The sequence below is a fragment of the Lolium rigidum genome, chromosome 3, assembly GCF_022539505.1.
Source record: "Lolium rigidum isolate FL_2022 chromosome 3, APGP_CSIRO_Lrig_0.1, whole genome shotgun sequence".
Taxonomy (NCBI): domain Eukaryota; kingdom Viridiplantae; phylum Streptophyta; class Magnoliopsida; order Poales; family Poaceae; genus Lolium; species Lolium rigidum.
This window is the reverse complement of record NC_061510.1, coordinates 290,299,272-290,326,318: the sequence shown is the minus strand read 5'-3', so window position 1 is coordinate 290,326,318 and position 27,047 is coordinate 290,299,272. Positions and strand designations below refer to the sequence as shown.

At 46.8% G+C, this 27,047-nt stretch overlaps 1 protein-coding gene across 1 annotated transcript; it reads right to left on the bottom strand.

Annotated features, from left to right (window-relative positions):
* Nucleotides 1-20,184: 20,184 nt before the first annotated feature.
* Nucleotides 20,185-23,212, bottom strand: LOC124699650 (vesicle-associated protein 1-3-like). Its single transcript, XM_047231919.1, has 8 exons — nucleotides 22,634-23,212; nucleotides 22,467-22,537; nucleotides 22,291-22,372; nucleotides 22,072-22,187; nucleotides 21,784-21,939; nucleotides 21,649-21,696; nucleotides 21,082-21,150; nucleotides 20,185-20,574 (listed from the first exon to the last, which is right to left on the bottom strand). The coding sequence occupies exons 1-8, from the start codon at nucleotides 22,680-22,682 to the stop codon at nucleotides 20,461-20,463; spliced, it is 705 nt and encodes a 234-aa protein (XP_047087875.1). The 5' UTR covers nucleotides 22,683-23,212; the 3' UTR covers nucleotides 20,185-20,460.
* Between the last annotated feature and the right edge of the window lie 3,835 nt (nucleotides 23,213-27,047).

Here is a 27,047-nt window from a genome sequence, read left to right as displayed (position 1 = left end):
TCTATCTTTTCCTTTAACACATCTTGGGCTTCCGAATCTTCTTATTCTTCGGGTAGTGGGCCTTCAACAAACCCCGGGTACTATATTCGGCGAGGCCCATTTGGGATGCCTATGTCGGTAGCCCCGAGATTTTGCTTGAATCATAGAGTCAGGGAAAATCTCCACTGTTTATTTTTACTCGAAAGCTTTAACTTTTATACTTTTTCTCATAAAATTCTATATTGTACAGGGATATTGGTAGTTGGGGCTAGTTCATCTGACGGATCAGGTACTAGTTAACTGCTCTAGTGGCAATCCGCAAAAACCTACTTCAAAATCACGTCCCTGGACATGATCTCGGGATATCGGTGTAAACTTCGACAGGTGCCGCTTAAGGTCTTACCATTCTGTCGAGTCCCGGTCAAATTTATCGAGTACCTAACGCGTCCGTTAGGATTTTTCTTCGTATCCGTTGATACGGATAAAAGTAGCGGAGCGCGATCTTCGGCGATGCCACGCCCGGCGAGAATAGATGCGGGGTCTTACCTTCGCAAATTTGCGGCATTCGAAAATTGATCGCAACTTTGGCGTTACGAGAATATATTGTCGAGTGCTTTTCCGGCTGTTGGAATGGCACATTTTATCGAGTCAAATATGACTTATATTAATCTCCCGATGGGAGTATATGTAGAGTTAATTATAACTCGAAATATACTCTCTTGTCATTCTATCTTTCTTTTTCTTTTTTTCCTTTTTATATTTCATCGGGCACGCGAACAGCGTTCCCGATGGGAGTAGCCCCCGAGTCTACAGCCAAGAACTTGTGCTTGGTTGTAGGCTCAACATTTTAGTCCACCTTGTCGCTATATTGCCAGTATCTCCCGATATTCTTTCCCTTCTTTCTTTTTTTTTTTTTTTTTATCTATCGGGTGCGCGAACAGCGCTCCCGATGGGAGTAGCCCCCGAGGCTACAGCCAAGAGCTTGTGCTTGACTGTAGGCTCAACATTTTCTATATTGTCATACTCGAGATTTTACTTTCTGTCAGAGTAGCCCCCGAGCATTTGGGCAAAAACTTGTTTCTGGCCAAAGGCTCCCGATGTATTCAAATAACTTATCCTGTCGCCATTCTCCTTTTATTTTCCTTGTCGACATATTTTCCCTTGTCAAAGTTTCTTCTACTCTATCAATGGTCGAGATTTTTCTGCTTTGTGGGTCCATCATTCCCACCATGTTGACACGTCGTGCAAGTGGGGGACACACGTCCTCCGCTTTTTCTGGCGCACGTACGGGAACGCCTATCCCAGTAAAAATACTTTTTTGCCCTTGTATCTAGAAGATCGATTCTCACCACACGATTTCCTCATCCGACGGCTTTCGGCAACACCCAATTCTTATATAAACCTGTCTTCAACCTCCGTTCATCCCCTCGCTTGCGCCGCTCACCTGTTCCTCTTCGCAAAAACTTCCCCTGCGCCCAAGTCTCTCTGATTTTTCCGCACTCGCATACATTGCTCCGCCCATTGCCGTTGATGCCACCGCGCGTGCGCCTAACTCGCCACAGCACTCCGGAATCCAAGATGGCCGGCGAGGATCTTGAGTGGGAGAGATCGAAAATCTCCAACCAAGATACCAACATGCTGAAGAGGCTCGGCCTTATGAAGAAGGAGGACGCCATCCGCTTTCCTAGCGAAGAAAGCTATCCCAATCCTCCAATGGAGTACCGGGTTAGTTTTGTTGACCATCGATCCGCGGCCTTTCGCCTCCAATTCATGATTTCCTCCGCGGCCTTCTTTTCGTTTATGGGATTCAGTTGCATCATCTGACCCCCAATTCCATCCTTCACATTTCTATTTTTATCACCCTTTGCGAATGCTTTCTTGGAGTCGCTCCTAATTGGGCTCTTTGGAAACGCATTTTACGCATCCGCCGCAATGGCTCCCACAACGTCACTTATAACATAGGTGGCGTTGTTATCCGTGTTCGTATCGATGTCGATTATTTCGACGTCAAGTTTCTGATTCTCGTCCAAGGATGGCGCAAGAGGTGGCTTTACATTCACGAAGAAAGCGCCAACTCCGTTGAGCACAACATAATTCCCTTCGACGGGAATGCCAAAATTCGGCGCCGTCGCTCCCGGGATGCCGAAGCTTCGAGGAAGAGAAAAAGGCGACGAGGCGCTCATGTCTCGCATTCGTCGGCTTCAAAATACTCGAGGCAAGGAGCTATCCGGTGTTCAAATCACTGCCTACTTCCTTAGGATTAGAGTGCGGCCTCTTCAGGCTCGCAAAAATCCCCTTTGGACGTACTATGGTAAAAATGACGCCAACAGAATCTCCGGTGACCTTTCCACCAAGGACTTGGAGAAGTTGGTTCGAAGACTTTCTCGCCCGGGCAAAGATCCGGTTCCTTCTTCTTGTCGCGTGGAACCATACGGCTCCACCAATCCACTCCCCAAGGTATTTTGTCTTTCCGCATTTTTATCTTGTTGCGCCCTTTTTTCTGCATCTCATTGTATTGTCATCTCTTTACTTTTCCTTTGGTTTCTATTTTTTCAGGACCATCCTAGTATGACTTCCCTTCCTCCTCTTCCTGAGGGTGGAGAGGTCGAAGAAATGACCATCGTTGCCGACGATACTCAGGGCTCTTCTGTTCCTGAAAGTGAAGTCGCGGGTTCTCACAAATCTGCGGCTTCCCATGAGAAAGAAGTTGAGTCTGAGGCCAGTGAATCAACTGAGTCCCTTCCTCCTGCTGTCTCTCCCAAGAACAAAAGGAAAAGGACTGATGCCGAGGATTCTGGCATTTCTAAGGCTGAAGAAGTTGTTCCTTCTCATCCGAAGTCAGCTTATGATCCTTATGTTGAATCCCTCATCGGCTCGTAAGTCAACTTTATCTCTCCCCCTTTTTTTTGTACTCGAAATATTTATATTGTCTTGCTTTTTATCTTGTCGACTTTTTTGTTCACTAGTGATGAGGAAGAAGAAGTACCGATCAGCGACGTGGCTCCTCGGACAAGCACGTCACGTACGCGTACTTGTTTCGGTACACGCTAGTTGAAGGAGATGAAACATCGCCTCCTCAACAAAACGTCGTCACCACTACTCCACCATTAAGCCCCCTTGTCCCTTCGCCAAAAAGGGCAAGGGTTGAAATGATCGTTGAGCCTCCTCCTCAATTGGGCAGCTCTTCGTCGCAGCTCTTGGATGATGTAAGTTTATCGAGATCTATATTTCCTCTATTTTGCATTTGCGGACCCGTACTTTTTGTAATGCCGAAGTTTTTCCCCTTCTTTCCTTCTTCTTTGACAGCCTATGATCAAGGATCTTATCCGCATCGGGTCCCAATTTATTGGGTACCGCGAGTATGCCAGCAGAGCCGAAGGTAACGACTTTTATACTTGCTGTTTTTCCTTGGTTTTTTACTCCTGCTTGCTTGTCGCTATTTTTGATCTTTCTTCTCTTTCTTTTCCTTTCTCAACGAGAAAAACTTGCGAGAGGCTAACAAACGTGCCGAGACACTTGCTCGAAAATTCGAGCAAAGTGAGACGGCTCGTAAGAAAAGCTGAGCTTGCCGCCGACGAAGCTAGAGTCTGAAGGCGATGATGCTAAAGCAAAGGCCGCTAGTGTCGAAGAATTGCAGCAAAGGCTCAAAGATGCTGAATCTTCCTTATACGAGCAAAAATCTGCACAGGCTGCACGTGAGCAAGGGATCATCAAGCGTTTGAAGTCGCAATGTCGACGTACGCTGACTAATATCCTCAATTTCTTCTATTTTGTTGCATTTTCTGTATCTTTATTCTCGACTAACATCTTGTCTCACGTGGCAGCCCAAACAGACCAGGATTATGATCTGGAGAATCCCGTCAATGATCCTCTCCTTGACGCACTCTCTCTTTTGGAATTGCATGGGCGCGAAATTCGTGAAGGCGTGGCCAATGCCAGTGCGGTTTTGTCGGCGTTGTTCCCTTATTTCTTCCCGAAGAAAGAGGAACCTTCAACTTTCCTTGACCTTGCCAAGATGTTCAATACATCGGAGGACCTTGGACTGAAAGTGCGCCAAGAAAATATGAAGGTTCTTCGTTGAAAACACCTGTCGCGTTGGTTGCGGCGGTGGGCGGGCTATTGACTTGGATGAAGGTTGGCGACACGAGCAAATTGAACAATCAAGATGGCGATCGCTGATGAAGGCAGCCAAACCCAACACGAAGAAGATCTTGGCCTATCTTGGGATAAAACCAGCGTCGACTCCTAGTTCGTCAAGGCCGGAGGTCTAGTTGCATGCCTCTGTTTTTCTTTTTGCTTCTTTGCTCTTGTCGCCAAAGTAGTCATTTGGCGACACGTATTTCCTTAGCTCCTTTGTAATGCCCTTGTAATTATTCCCAAGAGATTAATGAAGAACTCTATCTTTGCCTGTTATTTGATGTTGTCCTGTTTAAATTTCAGTTGATATTTGATAACTATACTCCAACTTCCGCTCCTTCCAATGTTTCGCCTTCTTCCCGCGCGAAGAGAGCGACTGACGATCTGCACTTGTCGATGATACCTTGTCGCAAGAATTGGATGAGCTTCGACAACAACTTCAGCATGCGAAGAAGCAAACACTTGTAATGATGGAGCAATCTCGTAAGTCATCTGAAGCCGAAAAAATTGCCTGCGAGCAAGCTCGCGAGGCTGTGGCTGCTAAAGAGATTGCTTGCTTAGAGGCTGAAAAGGCGGTCACTCGAGAAAATTTCATGCTCGAATTAATGAATGAAGCCGGTGCGAGATATGTCGGGTATGTTTGTCTCATCCTGTAATATCTTTCATCTTCATGCTATTGTCTCTTAGAGGTTTTCCTTTCGTTGTTTTGATAGGTGCCTTTATTGATGCTTCTTCTGAGGAAGAGAGGGTAAACGCTAGGACAAACCTCCTTGTTAATCTTTCCTTGGACCATGGTTCTTTGTTTTGGGCTACTCCAGAGAGGACTCGCCAAATTACCAGATTTCAAGATCGCACCTCTCAAACCCGTGATTTCCTTCACTTCTGTACCAAATCCTTATCCATGGTTTACAATTCTATGTTTCCTCGAAATGTCCAACCAAAAACTCTTCCGGAATTGATGGAAAAGTTCAAGGATGCTCGCAGTATCCATGACTTTGTCAAAGCACAACTGGTAGCTGGTGCCGGATTTGCTCTTATCATGCTCCGGATACGCCACTCGAAGCTTGACCTTACCCGGGTTGTCGAGAAGGTTCACCAAAAGGTAAAACGTCGGAGAGTTGGTGTTGACGGGATTAACACGAAGGTTACGCACTGTAGCCGAAGAAATGATTGAGGACACGCTTCGGATGGATGCCGAGCTTTTTTGCCGATGGCCATTATGCCGATTTTCTTGGTGCTGCTCTGAGGGGGACAGAGTTACTCTTGATGACATACTTGAATCAAGACTAGTTATTTTCTTCTTGTAGATATTTTTTCTTTGTAATCCATGACTATATTGTAAAGCAACCATTATATTTCTATGTCTGTCTAGCCCCCGAGTGTTTCGGTGACTCTTTACTATATTTGTATTTTTGCGAGGTTGTGAACCAAGGCATTTATATATTTGAGGCAAATAAGAGCCCCCGGGCTTTTATTGAGTACTATTTTGTATTTTTATTGACTCACGAGGTATTTGAATACCAAGGTAAGGTTTTTCTTTTGTCGACGAACTATATTGGAATTCGTCGGAGCTGTGACTTTGGTTATGTTGATAAAGAAAGGTAATATGGCCACTATCTTTATTATATTGCAGCACCGCGAGCCCGCCTCATTAAAAACCTTCTCCGGCCCCACTCGGTGCCCCGAAAAAGGAAAAGAGTGCGTCTGAAAACTCGCGGGCGTTTCGGTACATTGAAGTTTTACAAGGACTATATTTCGACTCTAGGCGTAGAACCGCTCGAGTTGCGCCACGTTCCGGGGGTTTGGCTCCTCCACCCCTGTCTTCTTGTCCTTTATCCTGTATGCTCCTCCTCCGATTACTTCAGTGACGATGTAAGGGCCAAGCCATGGTGACTCGAGTTTTTCATGACTTTTTTGCGTGAGCCGAAGAACTAGGTCGCCCACACGAAAAGATCTTGGCCGCGGACGTCGGCCGTGGTAATTCTTCAAGTCCTGTTGATATTTGGTTACGCGAGATAGTACTTCGTCTCGAGCTTCGTCGAGTGCGTCTACATCGTCTTCCAATGCTATCTTTGAAGCTTCTTCATCATATGCTTGTGACTCTAGGGGAGTCGTGCTCTATTTCTATTGGAAGTACGCCTCCGCGCCATGGACCGAGAAAAACGGGGTTTCTTGTGTCGCCGTATTTGGTGTTGTTCGGATGCTCCACGGCACACTTGGTAATTCTTCGGGCCGGGTATGTCGAGCTTTTTCTAAAGGTCCCAACGGACGTTTCTTGATGCCATTGCGAGATGATGCCATTGGCTTTCTCGACTTGCCCATTGGTTTGAGGATGTGCAAGCGACGCAAAGTTCAGCTTGATACCCACCTCTTTGCAATAGTCTTTGAATTCATTGGATGTGAAGTTGCTGCCGTTGTACGTGACGATGCTTGTGGGGCACTCCAAACCCGAAGACGAGGCCTTGTATGAATTTTACTGCAGATGCTCCGTCCGGTGAATTTATCGGCTTCGCTTCTATCCACTTTGTAAATTTGTCGACAGCTACTAGCATGTACTCCTTTCCTCCTGGCCATGATTTGTGTAACTTGCCCACCATATCGAGTCCCCATTGTGCAAAGGGCCACGACAAAGGTATTGGTGCTAGCTCTGCTGCTGGAGAGTGAGGTTTTGCGGCAAACCTTTGACACGCGTCGCAAGTTCGTACTATGTCCTTAGCATCCTCAATTGCTTGTTAACCGGTAGAATCCTGCCCGAAAAACCTTGGCTGCGATAGCTCGACTACTTGCGTGGTGGCCACATATTCCTTCGTGTACATCCTTCAGAATTATTCTTCCTTCTTCGGGTGTGACGCACCTTTGCAAGACGCCTCGAAATACTTCGCTTATATAATTCTCCCTTAACCACTGTGAAAGCTTTGGAGCGTCGAATTACTCGCCTTGCCTCGACTGGATCGTCAGGTATTTCTTTCCTGAGGATGTATGATATATATGGCTGCATCCACGGTGTCTGTATTACCATGACCAGGTCTTGCTCTTCTTCTTCCTCTTGCTTTTCCTTGGTAGCCCCCGAGGGTTTTTTCTCCTTCTTTTTTGATTTGGTCGACTCAGTGGATCTCTCTGTTATCTCTTCCCAAAATACACCTGGTGGGACTGCAAGGCACTGCGATCCGATGTTTGCCAGAACGTCGGCTTCGTCGTTGCTCAATCTACTAATATGATTTACTTCGCATCCATCGAACAACTTCTCGAGCTCATTGTACACCTCCTTGTATGCCATCATGCTATCATTGATCTGCGTCACATTGGTTCATAACTTGCTGAGCTACCAACTGTGAATCGCCAAAGATTTTTAATCGAGTTGCTCCGTGAGTGCTTTCGCCATCTTCATCCCGTGTATGAGAGCCTCATATTCTGCTTCATTGTTAGACGCGTTAGGGAACGTCATCCGAAGGATGTACTTCAACTTGTCGCCTTCGGGTGATATGAGTACTACTCTGCGCCAGCCCCTTCTAGTCTCTTGGACCCATCAAAGTTCATAGTCCGGGTTCTCGATAAATGCGGGGGTCCTGTATTTTGCAATTCCATCCACTCTGCGATGAAGTCCGGTAGTATTTGCGACTTTATTGCTTTTCTTTTTTCATACGTGATGTCCCGAGGGAAAGTTCTATTCCCCAAAGGGAGACACGACCCGTAGCTTCCGGGTTGTTCGAGTATATTTGACAAAGGAGCTTCATTGACCACTATGATCGGGTGTGCTCAGAAAAATAGTGGCGCAATTTTCGTGCTTGTCGTGAACACTCCATATGCTAGCTTTTGGTGCCGAGGGTACCTTTGTTTTGAGGGCGACAAGACTTCGCTCACGAAGTATACTCGGTCATTGTACTCCATGGATTTTCCCTTCTTCTTCTCTTTCGACAACTAACACCGTGCTTGACCACTTGGGGTGTGGCTGCAATATACGACGAGGAGAGGTTCCTTTTCCTTTGGAGCCACCGGGATTGGTGGTGTCGATATTTTTCGCTTCGGATCCTCGAAAGCTCGATCGGCTTCTTCGTTCCACTTGGAATTTATCTCCTTGCTTTATCGGCGCATAAAATGGTAACGCTTTTCTCCTAACACTGGCGACGAATACTGCTCAAAGTCTGCGACTCGCCCGGTTAGCTCGCTTGTATTTCTTTCAACTTCGTTGGCTTCCTCATTGTTACTATGGCTTGTATTTTGTCGGGATTTGCTTCAATCCCTCTTGCTGAAACTAGAAACCCCGAAGTTCTCCTGGCTGGGACGCCAAAGAACATTTCGTTGGGTTCAACTTGAGGCGGAATTTGTCGAGGTTGTCAAAAGTTTCTTTGAGATCCTCGATCGGCGTTGTCCCCTTTTTTGATGTTATGACGACATCATCGATGTATACTTGCACGTTTTTCCCGATCTGTGTTGCTAAACACTTCTGCATCATCCTCTGATATGTTGCTCCCGCATTTTTTAGACCGAAGGGCATTGTCTTGTAGCAAAACACGCCGTAAGGTGTAATAAACGCTGTTTTGGCTTCGTCATCTTCTTTTAATCTGATCTGGTTATAACCAGAATATGCATCCAAAAAGGAAAGACGTTCACAACCTGCCAGTGGAGTCGATGATTTGATCGATCCTTGGGAGGGGAAAGTGATCCTTAGGGCAATGTTTGTTGAGACACGTGAAGTCGACGCACATGCGAAGGAGCTGTCGTGTTTTTCTTCGGCACCATCACTCGGGTTAGCTACCCATGTGGCTTCGTAGATATCTCTACGATAAAACCAGCTTCCTCTAGTCGATTTATTTCTGATAGCATGGATTTGCGGTTTGGTTCCGAAAAACGCCGCAAAGGTTGTCCGATTGGTTTCGTTGTTGGATCCAAATTTAGGTGGTGCTCGGCAAGTTCCACGGGTACTCCTGGCATGTCAGCTGGACACCATGCGAAGATTTTCCAGTTCTCACGGAGGAACTCGACGAGCGCGCTTTCCTATGCGATATCCATGTTGTTTGCAATGGATGTCGTCTTTTTTGGATCTGTCGGGTGAATCTGCACCTCCTTAGAATTTTTCTCCGTGTTGAAAGTTGATTCTTTGTTTGGCCTTCCAACGTACGGCGTACGTCGTAATCGGATCATGCTTTTCGACGCCAAGTATTCGGCTTGCATCCCGAAGGTTTCGATAACCGATGGAAATCCTTGTCGCACTTATCGGCTAAGGCGAAACTCCCTTTGACCGTGATTGGTCCCTTGGGTCCAGGCAATCTCCATAACAGTATGTATAATGTGGTATCTGCCATAAATCTAGCATATGCTTGGTCGTCCCAACAAAGCGTGGTATTGAGATGGAAAATCCACGACTTCAAACTCCGGTTTCTCTATTCTATAATTTTCTCGGGTTCCAAAGCTGAACGTCGAGGTTGATCTTTCCCAATGGGTAACTTGGTTTTTACGGTGTGATGCCGTGGAACCTTGTATCCGTTGGCTTCGGGTTTGCTAAGGATATGTTCATCTTCCTCAATGTATCCGCATACATAAGGTTTAAGCTGCTGCCGCCATCTATGAATACTCGAGAAACATCAAAGCCCGCAATAGCTGCCGGCGAGAATAAGTGCTGACTGCCCTGGTCGAGGAACTTGCTGCGGATGATCCGCTATTGTGAAGCCGATATCTTGTCTCGACCAATTAAGGTACTCAGCTGTTGGTGGAGGCATTTTCTCTGCCATAAACACCTGTCGTGAGATTACTTTTTGAGCTCTATTGGATGGCCGTCCCTTCGAATCATCGACACCTTGCTCCGTTGGAGTTAGGATCAACATAGGGTGGTGGTGCGAGTGCTGCCGCTATTCCGAGCTGGTGTCGATTGTCCTCTGTAATCGCGGGAGGTGGCGGTAGATGAACTTCGCTCCTAGGCTCCGAGGGTTTCTCTGTGCTGCTCGTGCGTGAGCGTTTTACTGCACATCCGAACATTGCTTGGAAATTTCGACAATCTTTCTGCAGGTGTCCTGACTGTCTTTTCCCATTGCTATCGAGGAAAAAATGCATCTGGCACGGTCCATTTAACATTTCTTCGGGAGACACAAAAGGCCTTGGAAACCTTGGCCCACTATTTTGCACTGTTGCGGGAGTCGTCCCTATTATCGCTTCGCTGCTCATTGCTTCTCTGATAATCATCTCTGTTGCTTCCTCCTGTATTTGCCCGAAATCCTGCCGAAATTTGCCACGGGGCGTCATAACTCGGATCATCGCCGAGGAAATCGTCGCCTCGGCTCGATAATTTCGACCACGGTCCTCTTCCGGCGACCTGTGTCGTTTATTGTGGACGGCGTCTTCTCCGTCTCGCCCATCTATTTGCTATCTCCATCAACGCGGATACTGTTTTTGGATTGGTCCTTCCCAAGTCCTCGACAAAATCTCCACGCCTGATTCCTGCGACAAACGCATCTATTGCTCTCTCGTCAGATATATTCTCTGCCGAGTTTTTTATGATGTTCCATCGTTGTATGTATTTTCTCATTGACTCATCTGGCTTTTGTCGACACGCCCTCAGCTCTTCTAACGACGCAGGCTTCTTGCATGTGGACCTGAAGTTCTTGACGAATACGTCCTCGAAACTTTCCCAGCTGTCGATGGATCCTGGCGGAAGTTTTTTGATCCAAGATCGTGCGGCTCCACTTAAGTGCACCTGAATACTTTGCATCGCTGTTGCTCTAGTTCCTCCAATTAGCTTCACCGTCTCGAGGTAATCAATTAACCGATCCTCCGGATCTTGCGGGCCGTCGAACTTTTTGAAGTGATCGGGTAACTTGAATCTGAGGGGACTCGAGTTTTCGGACTCTTCTCGTGAAGCACGGTAGACCGCACATATCCTCGTCATTAAGCTCCGGGGCTGCCGATGATCCCTTACGCTTTGCCTTGCTCTATCGACCCTCGCTTGTACTCCTGTGTCTCTTGCTCCACTTGGTCCTTCCGGAGCTGCCGCCGTTGCTTGCCGCAGGTCGTGGACTATTTTGCCTTGCCGCTCCTTCGGGAGGCGTTGCTACTGAACGTCTGTCCCCATAGCTCCAACCCCTGCCAATGCCATGTTGTATAATGTTTCCCTTGGATCTCCTGGGGTGGCTCGGATGCAAGGATGTAAGCTTGTGTCGCCATATACCCAGCTTACGGTGTCTTAGGGATAATATTTCCTCTTGTATCTATCGACATAAAAGACATGTCGAGGTTTTGAACCAAGTACTCTCTTTACGCGTCGGGTATGTGTTGTAACCTTGATCTTCCTCTCGTTCAGAGCCTCCCTGTGGCTATCACCCGAAACTCTAGATTGTCCACTCAGATCCGCCCTTCTCTGCTTGGATGCGAAGCTGCCTCCTTTCTCCTATTCAACTCAGTTGTCTCGTTTTTCTATTTCTCGGGCGGTTCGTGCGAGCATATATTGATAAGCTTGCGGTTCTTGAGCTGTAGCTTGTTGTCGTCATTGGTTCCGAACCATCTATGGCTTTTGCCGCTCTATCCCAGAGCTGCTCGTGGAAGTTGGACTCGACGCGTGGTGTAGGCCCGACGTATTTAGTGCCCATACCTCTCCTTAGATCCGAGGGATCGACAAAAGGATTTCCCAACTCGTCGAAAGCCTCCGATGTTTCCTCTTGATTTTCGATAGCATAAATCGATGATATTTTGTACTCGGATCTATGTTGGGTTTAGTGACATCATTGTTGAGATTGATGAAGACCTTGCCCATTGTGAGAGATTTGTCGATGAAGTCGTAGCTCGTCGACATCGCTTGAGCCATCGCTTATATATGAGTCCGCGGATGACTCAAACGATGCGTTGCTCGAAGGTCTTGGCGAGTTTCTCTCTTGCTCGATGTCGACGTAACGTGTTGCCGAAATTTCTTCTTCGTCTCGATTGACGATGCATAGCTTGAAAAATCGGGGTCGACCGCCGACGATCCCGACGAAATCGGAATTTCGACACGATACGATCCTTCCTTCTCGACGCGAAAGTGGAACCTTCCGAACGTCATCTCCAAAGGCTCCGCCATATACGCATATGCATCCAAACGGGAGGGTGGGTGAGGAACAAAATCAACAAGACCAGCAGCGATCTGTTTACCTCGATCCATGGTGTTGCTTCCAGTTGATGATGTCGAAGATCTTGAACGTGCCATCGAGATCAGATCCTTACGCCTCTAATTCCCACAGACGGCGCCAATTGACAAGGGATTAACTTGTCAATGCCTATGGATTGTAGGCTAGGGTTTAGTTAGAAGTAGAGGGAAAGTAGATCTCGAAGGTTTCAGCCGAAAAGTACTCGACGAATATGAAAACTAGGGTTTGTGGACGATGATTCGATGATCTCCTCGTCCCTCGACTCCCCTTTATATAAGAGGTGGAGCCGAGGGTTTCGTTTTGTACAAGTTACGGAGTCCGGGACGGTTTCTAACTCATCCCGCCAGATTACAAATAACACTTCCTATTACAACTCTATCTTTTCCTTTAACACATCTTGGGCTTCCGAATCTTCTTATTCTTCGGGTAGTGGGCCTTCAACAAACCCCGGGTACTATATTCGGCAGGCCCATTTGGGATGCCTATGTCACCGTGGCCGGCGCCTCCATTTTTTTTTTGTTTTTATTAATTAACTCACAAATTTGTTAATTAAAATTGTAAACTAAAATTGTTAAATTTTGTTTAATGAATTGTTTGTTATTTTTAATTTTAACTATACACTTAACAAAAAAAACTTAAAACTTTGTAACTTATAACAAAAAACTTAAAACTTTGTAACTTATAACCGCCACCTCCGCCCGGCCGCCGCCGTAAGTCGTCGCCGCCCGTGCACGCACAACGAGACGACGCTGGCCGCGCGCCGCCGCGCGCGCACGAGACCGCGCCGTCTCTGTTTGCCCAACCGGTTCACGTCGCCCTTCCCCCCCTCGCCACGGCACTTGTCCGATGAATCCGCCGCGACACCCTCTCCCACCCCTTCCTCGCCCTCTCCTTTTGCCACCGCCCTTTCGCCACCGCCACCGCCCCTTCTTCACTTAATTAATTTGTTTTGACTACATGTTTTCGGGACCGACATATGGCGGACGATAGAGCTGACCCGATTCTGGACAACTATGATCCGGACGTCGAAGACCATATGTTCGGCATCATAAATGGCGATATTCCATTTGTGCCGACCGGAGAAGAAGAAGATGATATCTCTTCTTATCCGAACCTTGAGGGTGAAGATGAAGGGCGCCGTCGAGCAAGATGATGTCGAAGAAACGTCGATAAACGACGATCTTCAATTGGAAGTAGCAACCACCTCCGGCGCCGAGGTATATATATATACATATTGAGCGTCTGGTGATACAACTAACTGATTTGAATAAATGTGTGTGTACTAACGCGCGCGACTCTCTTTCTTATTTTAGCCCTCGGCCGGATCGTCGAAAAATGGAGTACGTCGTCAAAGCGTGGCGCAACCAAGACGATGAAAGCGGGAGAAACATGCACCATCGATGTTGTCGACGAAGCAACCGGCAGGCCGCTGGAGCCCAAGCAAGAACGCCACCAAGTTTGTCGGCCAATGCGGAGCCGTTGTTAGAGACAACGTCTCGATCACCCGCCAGGAGTGGAATGAGCCAAAGAAGGCACGTGTTGGTTTCACTTTTGTCGATAAGAGAGAAAAAAGATTGCTTCAACAAGCTTATGGAACATTTCGTTCTACCTCCGGAATACCGCAAATACGATGAGGAGGGTAACAAGATTGCGGAAAACAAGAAGAGGCGCAAGCTAGTCAAACAGTTCACTCTTTCTAGGATGGCCAACGCATTCCGAAATACAAGCAAAATCTAGCCCATGACTTTGTCAACCAGGGCAAGACTCCGGTTTTCAAAGGACAATATGAGAAACTGCAACATGATTGGCCGGAATTTGTGAAGCAAAAGAAATCGGAGCAGTTCCTTGAACTATCGAAAAAAATAAGGAAAATGCGGCCAAGAAGGAGTACAATCATAAAATGGGGCCAGGAGGGTATCGCTTTTGGCAGCCTAGGTGGGAGAAGATGGAGAACGAGCCGAGGGCGCGAGGAATCCGTCCGAGTACGGAGGGATGGGACCCAAGGGCCAAAAGCTCGGTGGTACGGGCATGGGGGATCGCCGAACCCGGAGACAGGGAGTGTGTTTATCGGGGCAAAATAATTACACCCACCAAAAAGCTTATTGAGGCAATGAGGGATGCTCAAGAGGGGAAGATCAAGTTCAACGGAGAGAACGACGCCCGACAAAAGCCCTCGGGAATCCCGAACACGGAGGACGTGTACGAGGCATGGGGCCCATTCCGTGGAAAATAGGGTTCCCCGAACGATGACCCGTACGGTTACGAAGCCGTAAGAGAAAGATGGATCGGGAAAAGATGTTGTGGCGCAGTTGGTAACGGAAATGGATGTGATGAAGAAAACCGTGAGTGTACTAGTAGCCGAAAGAGAGGCAGCTCGGGCGCGAGCATGAAGATCATCCAATGGATCTCGGAAGCCGGCAGCGGAGAAGAAGCAGCGTGGCTTCCACGGAGGCCTCACCGGCCGGTGCACGGACGATCGAAATTACTGCACCGGAGCCTCAGCTGGTGGTCGAAATTATCGCACCGGAGCCTCCTCGCTACCCCGTGGACGATATAAAGGAGATGAAAGCATGTCATCCGTATTATCCTATCGGGAACATGTCCATGAAGGTAGCCATCGGCGAGTGCTTTACCACACGGAGCACTCCACCACAACAACCCCATTCAAGATGGCTATGCTCGTGTCACGGTGGAGGAGATAGTCCAAGGGTTTGAGGACCCGGACATTGACATTGCTACACCCGAAGGAGTGAAAAGACTTGGAGATGTCAAGCGCCAGCTCATTCTATGGCGAAGAAATTTATCAAGTTTCCAGGCGAGGCGCCAACAAGTCCACCCCCGTACGGTGGTGGTGGTGGCGGTGGCGGTGACGGTGGCTGTGGCGGTGGCGGTGGCGGTGGCGGTGGCGGTGACGGTGGCGGTGGTGCTTCACCTAATACACCTCATTCACGTCAGCCGACGCCGCCCCCCAGTCCTCGTCCGGCGGGTGATCAGACACCGGTACCGCCCCCCAATCCACCTCCGGCGAAGAAGCGGAAGCGGTCCTGGGTTATTAACCCGGACCCTTACGTACCTAAGAAAACAAAGGTACCGGAGGTATCACCGAAGCCTCTCCCCACGAGGCCTTGGGAAAGTAGTGCCGAGGAAGTCGAGGCGGGCGCGGCTGCTGATTTAGAGAAATGGAAGGCGAGCGTCAAGAAGAAAATAGAGGGCGAGCCCAAGCCGTATATTCTCGACAAGGAAAAGCAGTGGGCTAAGTCATTTTTGAACACACCGTCCCAAGCCGCGAAGAATCCGCTCGACGACTATTTACGTGAACTTCGTAGGCAAGCACTCGCGTTCAAGAGGAACCAAGAGGCGGAGAAGAAAGCCTTGGAGGACGAGGCCGAGACAAAATTAGAAAGGGGAAAGAAGTTGCCCAGCTCGGGGAACAAAGTAAACAATCGATCGCCCCGCTCATAGTGCAAGCCGCCGGTCCGGATGCCCCCGATATCATAGCAGCTGCGGCAACGACATGGATTGACCGTAGAAAGTGCCGAGAGAACAAGCGGCCGACTTAGGTATCACTCTTCGTGCACTCGTTAGGCCTTGATGAGGCGCCAATGAAGGACGTAGTATTTACATATGTGAAGAATGGCCCTCTCATCGAGCCTCGCGCGGAAGAGGATCTACCTCGACAAATGAAAGGTCTCGCTAAATTGGTACAAGGGTTACATAAAACATAAAGACGCCAAAGACTATATCTATGCGGAAGTTAAATATGTGCATCACTTCAAACGTTACCGGGTACAAATTCCTCCGAGTGAATTGTTCCACTTGCTCAATCTGCGCGACCTCGACAAATCTATCATCGGTTGCTACGTTCGTAAGTGATTTATTAATTTCTACCCCATCTCGTTCATTGCTCGCACTATATATATATATATATATATATATATATATATATATATATATATATATATATATATATATATATATATATATATATATATATATATATATATATATATTGTCCTAACTATCTTGTTGTGTACGCTATATATTATGCGTAATGAAGAAGCGGGAAATGCGAATAAGGAACATCCATGATATTGGGTTCATTGACCCACACATCGTTAATTCATATGTGTTAGAACACCACCCCGCCGACGTGGAGGAAGACTCGTGGCGGTTTATTAGAAAACAAGCAAGAGAAAAGTGATATTCTATTTCCTTACCATTTTGGGTGAGTGTTTCTGTCTTGAGCACATTCTCTTTTGTTTACTCCATGCATGGTATGTGGCTAATCGATGAGTTATGCATGATCGTGCATGTATCGTGTCCGCAGGTTCCACCGGATTCTTATGGTAATTAAAGTTCGGACCTCCTCGGTTCTCGTCCACGACTCTCTGAATATGGATCCGGCGCTTTGGGGCGACATGAGAAAAATGATGCAAAAGTAATTATTTTCATTCATTTGCGCTCTATATCGATCGGCCTATTTCGTTCATCATTTCCTAATATCAAGTAACTAATTAATAACTCTCTTGTTTATTTAATTTTCTTTGCCTCGTAGGGTTTGGAGACGGTTCGTAGATACCAAGGTCGGTGAATTCAAAAAAGAGCTACATTTTAAAATGGCAAGTGCGGACGACCGGGGATACTCAGCCACCGGGGACCAATCTATGTGGATACTATGTTTGTGAGAGGATCCGGAGATACCGCAATGAGCGGGACCGGACGTGTGAGAACAACATCCCGAGGAATAACCTCCGGAAGACGCTTAGTCCGAAGCTCGCTTCCGACCACTTCAAGAGGAACTAGCTGGATGGTTGGCGAGGGAAATCATCGATCCTAGAGGAGAACACTATTACGATAACGTAGAACTTTATATGCACCAGAATTTGTAACTAACTTGTTCAAAATTGTATATGGTCATCCGATATTGAATATATATTGTATATGGTCATCCGATATTGAATATATATTGTATATTCCTCTTGAATTCTTTTTTGGTTCTAATTTCAAATTTGTTTGAAATTGTACATTCATATGCATGTATGTATACGATACCGTAGAATATGTGAAACTCCTTCAGAATTAAAACCCAAAAGAAATAAAATAATACAAATTAAAAAGAAACCGGATTTAGGGGGAGGGGGCTAAACCCTAAACCTCGCGGAGGCCTTTAGTCGCGGTTGGCCGGAAGAACCGCGACTAAAGGTCCTCCGCACCGGCGCTCGCTCGCGGCCCACGTGGACGGTCCTTTAGTCGCGGTTCGTAAGGAACCGCGACTAAAGGGGGGGCCTTTAGCCGCGCTTCTTTGGTCGCGGTTGCGCCACCGCGACTAATGGCAGTTGCCAACCGCGACCAAAGCCCCTTTTTCCACTAGTGGAGGTCGGTCATGGTCGTCGCCGCCTCCTCCACCCTGGCCTTCGCCGCCTCCACCCTAGCTCGCGGAACCTCCACCGCCGCCGCGGCCGCATCCGCCTCCGCTGCAGCTGCGTCAGCCTCCAGTTGCTCGGCATGGTGGCCGTACGCGGCCATCTGCTCCTCCGCAAACGCCTCCGTCACGTGGAGGGCGGCGAGGTCCGGATATCACCGCCCCGCGCGGGAAGCTGTAATGGCCGGCGGTAGGCCTCGACGGAACATTAAACCACCAATACCAACCTTAATGTTGTCAGGGAAAAAATGGGTCGATCTGCTGAACATACCCGATGCAAACGGTCACCACGATCATGTACAGCCGATTTAGTGTCCGTGGACCAACGTAAAATGCGGGATTGCTTTTGGCGTCCGTTTTACGTCGGTCCGTTGAAGATGCCTTAATGTCCTGGCTCCGCCAACTCCTGTGAGTCCGTGAGACAACGGGGCAAGATTGAGGTGTGGCCAGATCGACCGCGCGCAGAGGCAGATCTTCGTACCATTCTCGCTCGCTGAAATGCGCAGATGACATGTCGGATTGGTGGCTAGCTAGCAGTGCACGGGATCCCATGCGGAGGCCAGGTGACGGTGGAGCTGGCAGATAGGATGGCAGTGACAAGGCTCCAAGAAGACGGCTCGGCAGCTTGCTCTGCTCGTGGGCCGGGTGGTCAATGCCGTGTTGTCCATGCACCATCTCCGTCTCACTCTCACCCGGCCTCTGCCATGTCTGCCTCCCTGGCTAGCGCGCGCGATCTATCTCTGGGATGATAATCTACACCATGTCATCGACATCAGCCATCAGCGCCATATCATCGTGTCGCTTCAGATCACGATTCAGAGGTCGCACAGCTGGTGTGTGAGGAGTCCGGCAGGTAGATCGAACGAAGATAGGGTTTTCGCAAGATGTGTGATGTGTTTGGCTCCACTTGTTCATGTGGCCTGAACCATTTCCCCCTGCAAAATCTCTCTTTATCCGCGAAGAGCTGACGAACGCATACACGAGGTATTGCAAGCTTGCAGAAGTGCAGAAGTTCAATAAGCCTGCAAGTGTTGATGTCGAAACTCTTTTGGAGATGTCCGGGGGATGCACGCTGATAATCCGAGATAGGCATAATGTTGATTTTGTTTTTCCAGTTGCCAAGAACACAATAAAGTTGAGTTTAAAAGGCTTATAGGTCCGTTAGGGTTTAAACCATAAAATATATTGATGGAAAATATGGTAAAGAACATTGAATTTCGAGTTCAAAACCGGAGAGCACTCCCCTCCCTAAGTGGTTTCGAGTGTTCAATGACACTTTTTTAACGAAAAGGTGTTTAATGACAACATGATAATGATCTAACCGTGTGTAATTAAATCGTTATAGGTACATTTGATGTGAAAAGATGGAACAGTTTCCATCATCTTTCATTTAATTGAGTCACATGATTTTATTTGTACTCGTGATTTATAGAGAAAAATAATGCTACCTCCATCCATAAAAGGAGGTCACAATTTTTTTCTAAATATAGGTATATCTAGCGACATGGTGCTTTTGCACCTCGGAGGATATGCTCCTAGTTTTTAAAATGCATTATAAACGCATTTCAAAGTTCAAAAAAAAATCGGCAAAAATGGCACGCTTACATCTTGATGTTCTATGCGCTCGTAAAGTTGTTCCACGAAAAACTAATATCTTTTGTGTTATATGTAAAAAGGATAAAATCGGTGCTAAAAAAAGTTGTTTGTGAGACATTTCTTCATCTTTTTTACACAGGAGAGCAAAAAGTCGATTTTCCCGAGAAACTTGGTATGTACACATAGAATATCAATATGTGCGCGTGAAATTTTTGTTAGGATTTTTTTTTTGGTACTATTAAATCTGGTCGACGCCAGCAACTCACTGTATTCTGCGGTTCTGCCACAAACGAATGGTTTTAGTGACTCGAGGTTGTTGGGTAGGCTTCACGAGTTTGCTACTGCCTTTCGCAAAAAAAAAGAGTTTGCTACTGCCTAATGGACTTGTGGGCCGAATAAATAGGCTCTACCCTGACGAGCTAGGGCGGCTTATGGAGTTATGGGGCAAGTACTAACTCTAGTGCAAAGAAACAATCACCCTCAAGCCAGACATCATCATAGGCCCTAACTAGAGATGTAAATGGTATAGATAATTTTCGTTCCAGATCCGCATCTCAATTCGTTTTAAGAATATGGTATGGACTTTTAGAAATCCACCCGACATGGATATTCCAACGGATATGGTGGCGGATATGGTATTTATAATATCCAATGGAGACGGATTATCCGATATTTGTTAGAGATTATTCGAGATCTACAAAAAGAATATCTGATAAAATATTTAGACAAATCAGTTAGTCTGTCAGACCACTACCTTTTCTCGGACCAACAATCTTTTCTGACCACATCATGCTAGTATAGTATTGCACATTTGTACGTATTATTGTTGCATGTTGTTCATTGTTAATGTGTGTGGTTGCCGCCGATTCAACCAACCAAAACACCTACACGCAGCACTTCAGCAGCTAGTGGAAAATGGGAACAGAAGTCTGCAGCAGCTGGTGGAAACTGGGAACAAAAGCCCATAGAGATTGATAAGGTGAAATAAGAAACATCACAGTTCTGATGGGGCAAGTTCTTAATGTAAGAGACATGCAATACACCTTTCTGCATATTCCAAAAAAAAATGTACACTCCCAAGTCCCAGCACATGTATAACATCAAAACCAGAAAACCCTTTCTATACAGTGTAGACTATTCTAAAAAGGCGAAGAGACAAAGCATCCAAAACAAGGGGTAACCAAGGCATAATCGAAGTTGTAGAATGATGTGGCACTAAACCTTCCGACCTGTCATCAAGTATCCAACAAGGACAAATAACAGGAAGACGAAGAGCACAAACTTAGGCGAGAAACCTCCAAAAGATTGGTTTCTTTCCCTAAGCAGTTCCTGAAAATGAAGGAGCGTTGACTAGCATTAGATATCAGAAAGCAAATTCAGAATGGCTAACAGAGTTTGGTTCGGAAAAGCAAAGAAGTTGACTTATTTTCATATTGTATATTGTTATGATATTCTGAAGAAAATATTATTATCTTTGATGTAGCTTCCTTTGACTTCTTTAGATCATTTCATATCGTATTACGATAGTTTGGAGATACTATCCTGTTTAGCAGAACTCCCAGACTGCTCAGGTAAATTTCGCTGCTTTTAGTAATCTGTGCAGTATAATTCTGCAAGCAATACTACATTAAGATTTTCCCAGTTTCTCTGCATATTTGCATAATATGATAAATTGGTCATTTTCATTTTTTTCTTGAATAACTAAGAAACATGTTTTTAAGGATAAAAGATCTTAGGAATCCATAAAAAGTAGCAGAAAAACATGATGGTTTATGCTGAAATAATGTAAATATAACAGGGAGGAAATTGTTGATCCCCTGAGAAGAAAAGCTGTACCAGCTCTTGCTGAAGCTTCTTGTTTTCATCTACATATTTAGCCACTTCTGAATTAACCATAGAAACCTCCTACAGAATCAACAGAATGTCAGAAACATATAGTTTTTCAGCAACTTTCAAGATTACATGAAGATATAAGAAATTATAGTATCTTGACGAGCATTACTAAACACATATCATTCTGACATACTGATAGCAGCCAGCCAGGGGAATTCTTTTCAGAAATAAGACTAGTTACTATTCCTATGCACTTTAAAATCTGCAAGCATATATGATAGTCTAACTAGAGCTAAATTTCTTCATTGAAACTACATGTTTGCATAAAGTATGGTTTGATGAGGAAAAAAAAAAACTATGGCAGCAGAACGATCGTGCAGAGCAGTCCGTCTCTCAGTGAGTAATAAGCTGTACATTTGATGGTGTATGTGCAACGATTGATTATCACATGGTACATTGTTTTCCCATTAAGAAAATCATCACGTGCATAATGCTTAGAAACATGAATGTTCTGTCGGCATGAAATCAAATAACATGGCAATGCTATTTTTAGTGGGAATAAAGAGTCACCTCATCATGTGAAGGTTGTGATCCAGATGTGTGTCCTTGCCTAGATGCCTGAAAAGGAAGAGAGCACACCAATCATCATTAAGAACAAACATGGCACCTTTTCTCACAGCATTAACAAGCAATGCCACTACTTACAGGATGGATCATGGATTGTCTGAACACTTCATGGTCTATCTCTGAATCCGCAATCTCTTCCTCATCCTCCTCAGGCACTGGTGAGGGGGGATTCGCAGGGATGTAAACCACCCGCAGCTTGAACTCCTCCACCACCCTATCAGGCGCTCTATTGAACTGCAAACCATAAAGATAAATTCGAAATAAGAAACCACAACATTTACATTACACACATGACACAATCGATCAACCTCCGCAGGTTGTTTTTTTGCGGTAACCTCCAATGACTCGAGTGCTGCAAGAACTTACCATCTCAGGGACGATGTCCCTATTCGTTATCCCTTCCTGCACAACGACGCTCTGAACAAGGAACTTGTCCTTGCACTGGTAATCCTGAGGGATCTCCTTGGGCGCCTGCATCGTGACTACACAGAAAGAGCAACAATGCCATGTGAGTTTGGCGCATCAATCAAAATCGACTAGCCCCATTAACTAGCAAGGCATCTAATGCAAGTTAGGCAGACGCACTCGTGATACCGCAGGATCCCCCAGGCGGCACGATGCCGGAGGTCGGCCGCACCGCGTACTTTCTTGGGTTCGTCGTTTTCACCTGCATATCATTGAGCATCGCATCAGAAATCCACCGACCTGATTCCTCCGCATTGATTAGATCGCAGTTTTGGGTAGCAAGAATCGGTCTTTACCTTGAAAGCAACGCGCTCTTCGGTCTTGTTGACGAGCTCGATGCATCCTGAATTCGCCTTCTTGAGCTCGACTGTTCAGAACATCGAAACGGCAGCGATCTGGTCAGTCCCCCGCCTAGGCCAATACGCATCAAGAAACAGTAACAGGTGGTGGTGGGAGCACTTACATGGCAACTTGAGCTCGGAAGGGTAGACTCGGAGCAGCGTATTACTCATGGCGCCGACCAGGGGGAACAACGACGGCGACTCGAGGCCAAGAAAACCAATGCGCTTGCCCTCTCCTGTCCTGCTCGCAAGAAACAATCCAAGAAACGGGGTCTCGGCGATTCCTGGTCCTAGAAGCAAAGAATCAAGACAGGGGGAGGGCTATGAAGGAGGAAGCAGGGGAAGGCAGGGTTTGTGGATTGGCAGAAGGCGAATCGGAGGTGGAGGGGATGCGGGGTTGGACTCCGGAGGGTGGAACGAATTCAGGTCGGCATAAACTAAAACTACAGGATTGATTGATGGACGGATTAGGCGGTTTCGGTTGGGAAAGACTGGTGATTGGCTGGGTGATTGATGATGGGGAGCTCTGGAGGTTGCGTCGTGCGTAATCCGGGCTCTTTTATTTGTGCGCGCGCGTTGGTTGATGAGTCATAGCTGGATTTGGGCAACGGCGGCGGAGGACGGCGGGGGGCGCCACCGCGCCAGATGGGATTGGGGACTGGATACGGCTCCCACGTCGCCGCCTGCGGAAAGGATCCTATCTCTCGCCGTCTCCGAGCCCCTTTGCCCTTTTTGTCCTCTTCGCCTCCGACCGACGCCGCGTCGACCTTTCCACCTGCGATTTCTCCTTGTTTTTCTTTTGGCAAACTGCGATTTTTTCAATTTAAACTGCGATTTCTCCGGTACCGCTATTGCAAGCAACTTTTGTTATCGTACAACATGTCCTGGGTTATGCATCTCCATAAAAAAGAAAAGTTTGCTGAGACAACGTTATTTTTCTAACATTTGTTGAAAAACACCGTCTTATTATAATTTTGTGGCACATTTGGTAAAACACACTACATGATCTAAAACTGCACTTTTGCCAAAGACCATGCTATGATCTGTTTTGAAGATAGGAAGCAAAACTTTTTTTTTTGTTATGCAGTGTGTTGCGGCAAATGTACAAAATTGTAATGGTAAATAGCAAAGATACAATCAAATGATGTGTTTCACCAAACACCATGTGTCTTCTAGCAAAGTTCCCACTCATGGGTTGTGACTCCGTGAACTGACGAGGACTACACTTGCTAGCTAATTAACTTGTGAACATTTTTTCTTCGATAAAGGGAATATATTAATATCAGAAGATACTAATTATACTCAGCCTCTGCAACAACGCAATGTCCTAATAACATTACGGATGCACACAACCAAAAAAAAAAGAAAACTAAGAAATAAAAGTCCTGCTACAGTATTCCAGCCCTAGCAACAGTAATATATCTACCACCAAGACAACACCTGAAATTCAAACTCTTGAAAAGCAACATCTCCATGAAGAAAACAGTGCACCAGCATCGTCGTCGCTCGATCAAAGATCTTAGGCCTGAAGATAGTCTCCACTCTCAAAACAATGCCTTCAATAAGGACATTGTCAAGCACAACCAGTTAAGGCCAGACCTTGGGTTTTCACTCTGAAAGGTAAGACTCCGAACTTCACATGTGCTGCCGCCCCCACTTTCATACCATTGTTGCGAAGTCTGGAACACCAAACAAGCCCCTCAACAGCGCAAAGACTAGAACCTCCATTAGCTAGTCCTCCAAATCCGGCCTTCATGGTATTCTCTTCTTCTGACTTCACCATGGATCAGCTGTCACTTGGTGTCAACACAGAAAAGAGCTTCGCGCAGCACCCTCCAAAACCAAACGGTCAGAATAAAAGCATGGACGCGGATGACCGAATACCACCGATCCAGCAAACTCCAGGCAATAGAAGCACTGTTACATTCGCCGGCGGCGTCTACCGGAACTCAACACTCCGGCTAGATCATGAAGGGCAGGCCTCCGGCAAGTCTTCATCTTCGCCCAAGAGAGACCCTAGGACCGCCGCATTTATTCTGGTCGCCCCCCACCCCCCCACGCCGGCGACCATCCCAGGCTGGCCATGGTTGCCGCTGGAGACACCAAGCAGATCGCGTAGTCCGAAGACACCGCACACGCCTGGGCACCGCCACAGACGAAAGCTATCCCTCCACCGCCGGCCGCCAAGAGGCGAGGAGAAGGGGACCTAGGGTTTTTCTCTTGCAGCCCGCCCCCGCCCCTCCCTCCGCCGCCGGCAGGGCACTCCACCACCTCGTCGTCCGTCATGGCGTCCCCGAGCCATGGCCATGCGCCGCCATCGAGGTCCCAGACGAAAGGGCCGCGCTCCGGTCCGAGGAAGACGACCCACGCCCGACCTCCTCGCGCGAGATGACGAAGAATCCCCGCCGCCGCCGGCCGGCCTTTGCCAAACCGCGCCACTGGCGGCAGCGAGAGAGGGAAGGGGGAGAGGGGGGAGGCGGCGACGGCGGGGTAGAGTTCCCCCCGGCCGCCACGCAGGGGCGACTCGGGAGGAGGACGGGAGGGTTCCTCTTGCTTGCTGTAGAAGGCCATTAACTTGTGAACATGGTGGTGAAACTCCATTTTTTGGTCCCAAAATCATCACATAACTTTAGGTGGAAAGAGACATGATGCTATGGTTACTGGCTACCTACCTATGAGCTGCCAGGTAAGCATCATGAGGACACTGAGTAGAAATGATACGGCGTTAGGTTCATCACTCAGATCTGAAGCTTCTTCAGCTACTGCCGCACACTTTTTCAGGGGCATGTCACCATCAAACAATGATCAGGATATATGCTAGCTGATGATGCTGTTTGTTGCTGAAATATCAAAGGTCATTGTCTTGTTTCAGAAAATCAAAGGTCATTGCCGCAAAACAGTAGTGCTGAATTCCACGAGCATTCCTCGTTTTCTCAATCAAGGATTGTCCACAGTGATACAGACAGTCGCGACTTGCTACATCAAACTCGCTTTCAGCATTTCGAAACAGCACCTGCGTTTGATTTGTTTTTTGACGGAATGTTTGATTTCTTTCAGTGTACAACACACTGAGCAATACCCTAGTCCTGTACTTCTCTGGTAATTTTAATATTGATCGAGAGAAACAGGATGAATTCCAGACGTTATAACAGGATGATAGGTTTCCTTACATGAGATGAATGATCCATGTTAACATTGCCTCCTGCAGCTCATAACACTGCTCAAACGCCCCAGTTTAACCTTACAGATCAATGGCCGTGGAATATTATCAATACTAGGGTAGCACATCCAATGTACATAAACTAGCGTAGCATAAGCAGACACTCTGAAAACATTCACTGAACAAGAGCTTTACACACAAGATGGGGGTAACAACACCTGAAATCTGAAACCAACATTTCCAAATTCCAATGCACAGAAAATAAGCAATGTAAATTACCACTGCTAAATGCCATGATGAAGAAAAGGAGTAATCATCCTAAAACACAGAGCAAACCGTGGTTTCAGATTACACCCTCCAACACAAAACCTAAGCTGACTCCTCTCAACTACTATTTGAAATTCACCAGTCCTGCTAAGGTACAGAACTTCATGTCTTCCAGGATCCGCAACTCTAGATTGTCCCCGTCAATGTTGGCGCAAATTGGCGAGCACCCTTGCGCTCCTCTGTTTGACTGTTTCCACAGGCTGCAACAGACTAGGATCACCAAGGAATCAAACTTATTTCTTTACTTTGCACAGAACTGTACTCCACTCGTGATCCACCACTCCTCCACTTGATCGGTGACTTGGGGTATGGCTACCTGAATTTTCTTGACGCAGAAACAGTTATACCAAACCTGACGCTGACGGAGCATCGACACATTGTATGAGGATGTCGTCTGTGGTGTTTTCTTCCTGGCATGCCTTCATGAGCATGCCTTCAGGCAGACAGAACATCTCCTAAAAAATCTTCTATCAGCCATCATATACCTCCTGCCTCTTGAAATGAAACAAGTCCTTGACTGGGCTTGTAAACCGTGCATATCTGAAGTGAATTGGAATGATAGCCACGGGAAAATCTAACAATTCATCAGTGCCGAACATTTCCAAATGCAGTCAGCGGCAGCAAATCTGACAGAACTCTGTGAGAGCATTTTGTAAGTCTATTGCACTAAGTAAACTTCAGAAGTCAACCATAACCAGCAGAACTGATCAGGGAGAGACGGATCGTGAGTAACCCCTCTAATGCCGCTAACTGTAATGCCCCTTGCAACTCCCATCGCTCAAAATCCAAACAAAAGAACTCCATGACTCTTTAGATGTCCAGAATCCATCTGCCGTCGATTTTCATATTGATCAAGAGAAACAGACTAAATTCCAGACATTATAACCGGACGATAGGTACCCTTACATGAGATGAATGATCCACAAACATGACCTGCAGCTGATAACACTTCTTAAACCTCTCGAGTTTAACCTGGCAAATCAAATTGCTGCGGAATATCAATTAATACTATGGTAGCATATCCAATGTACACAAACTATTCTAACAGA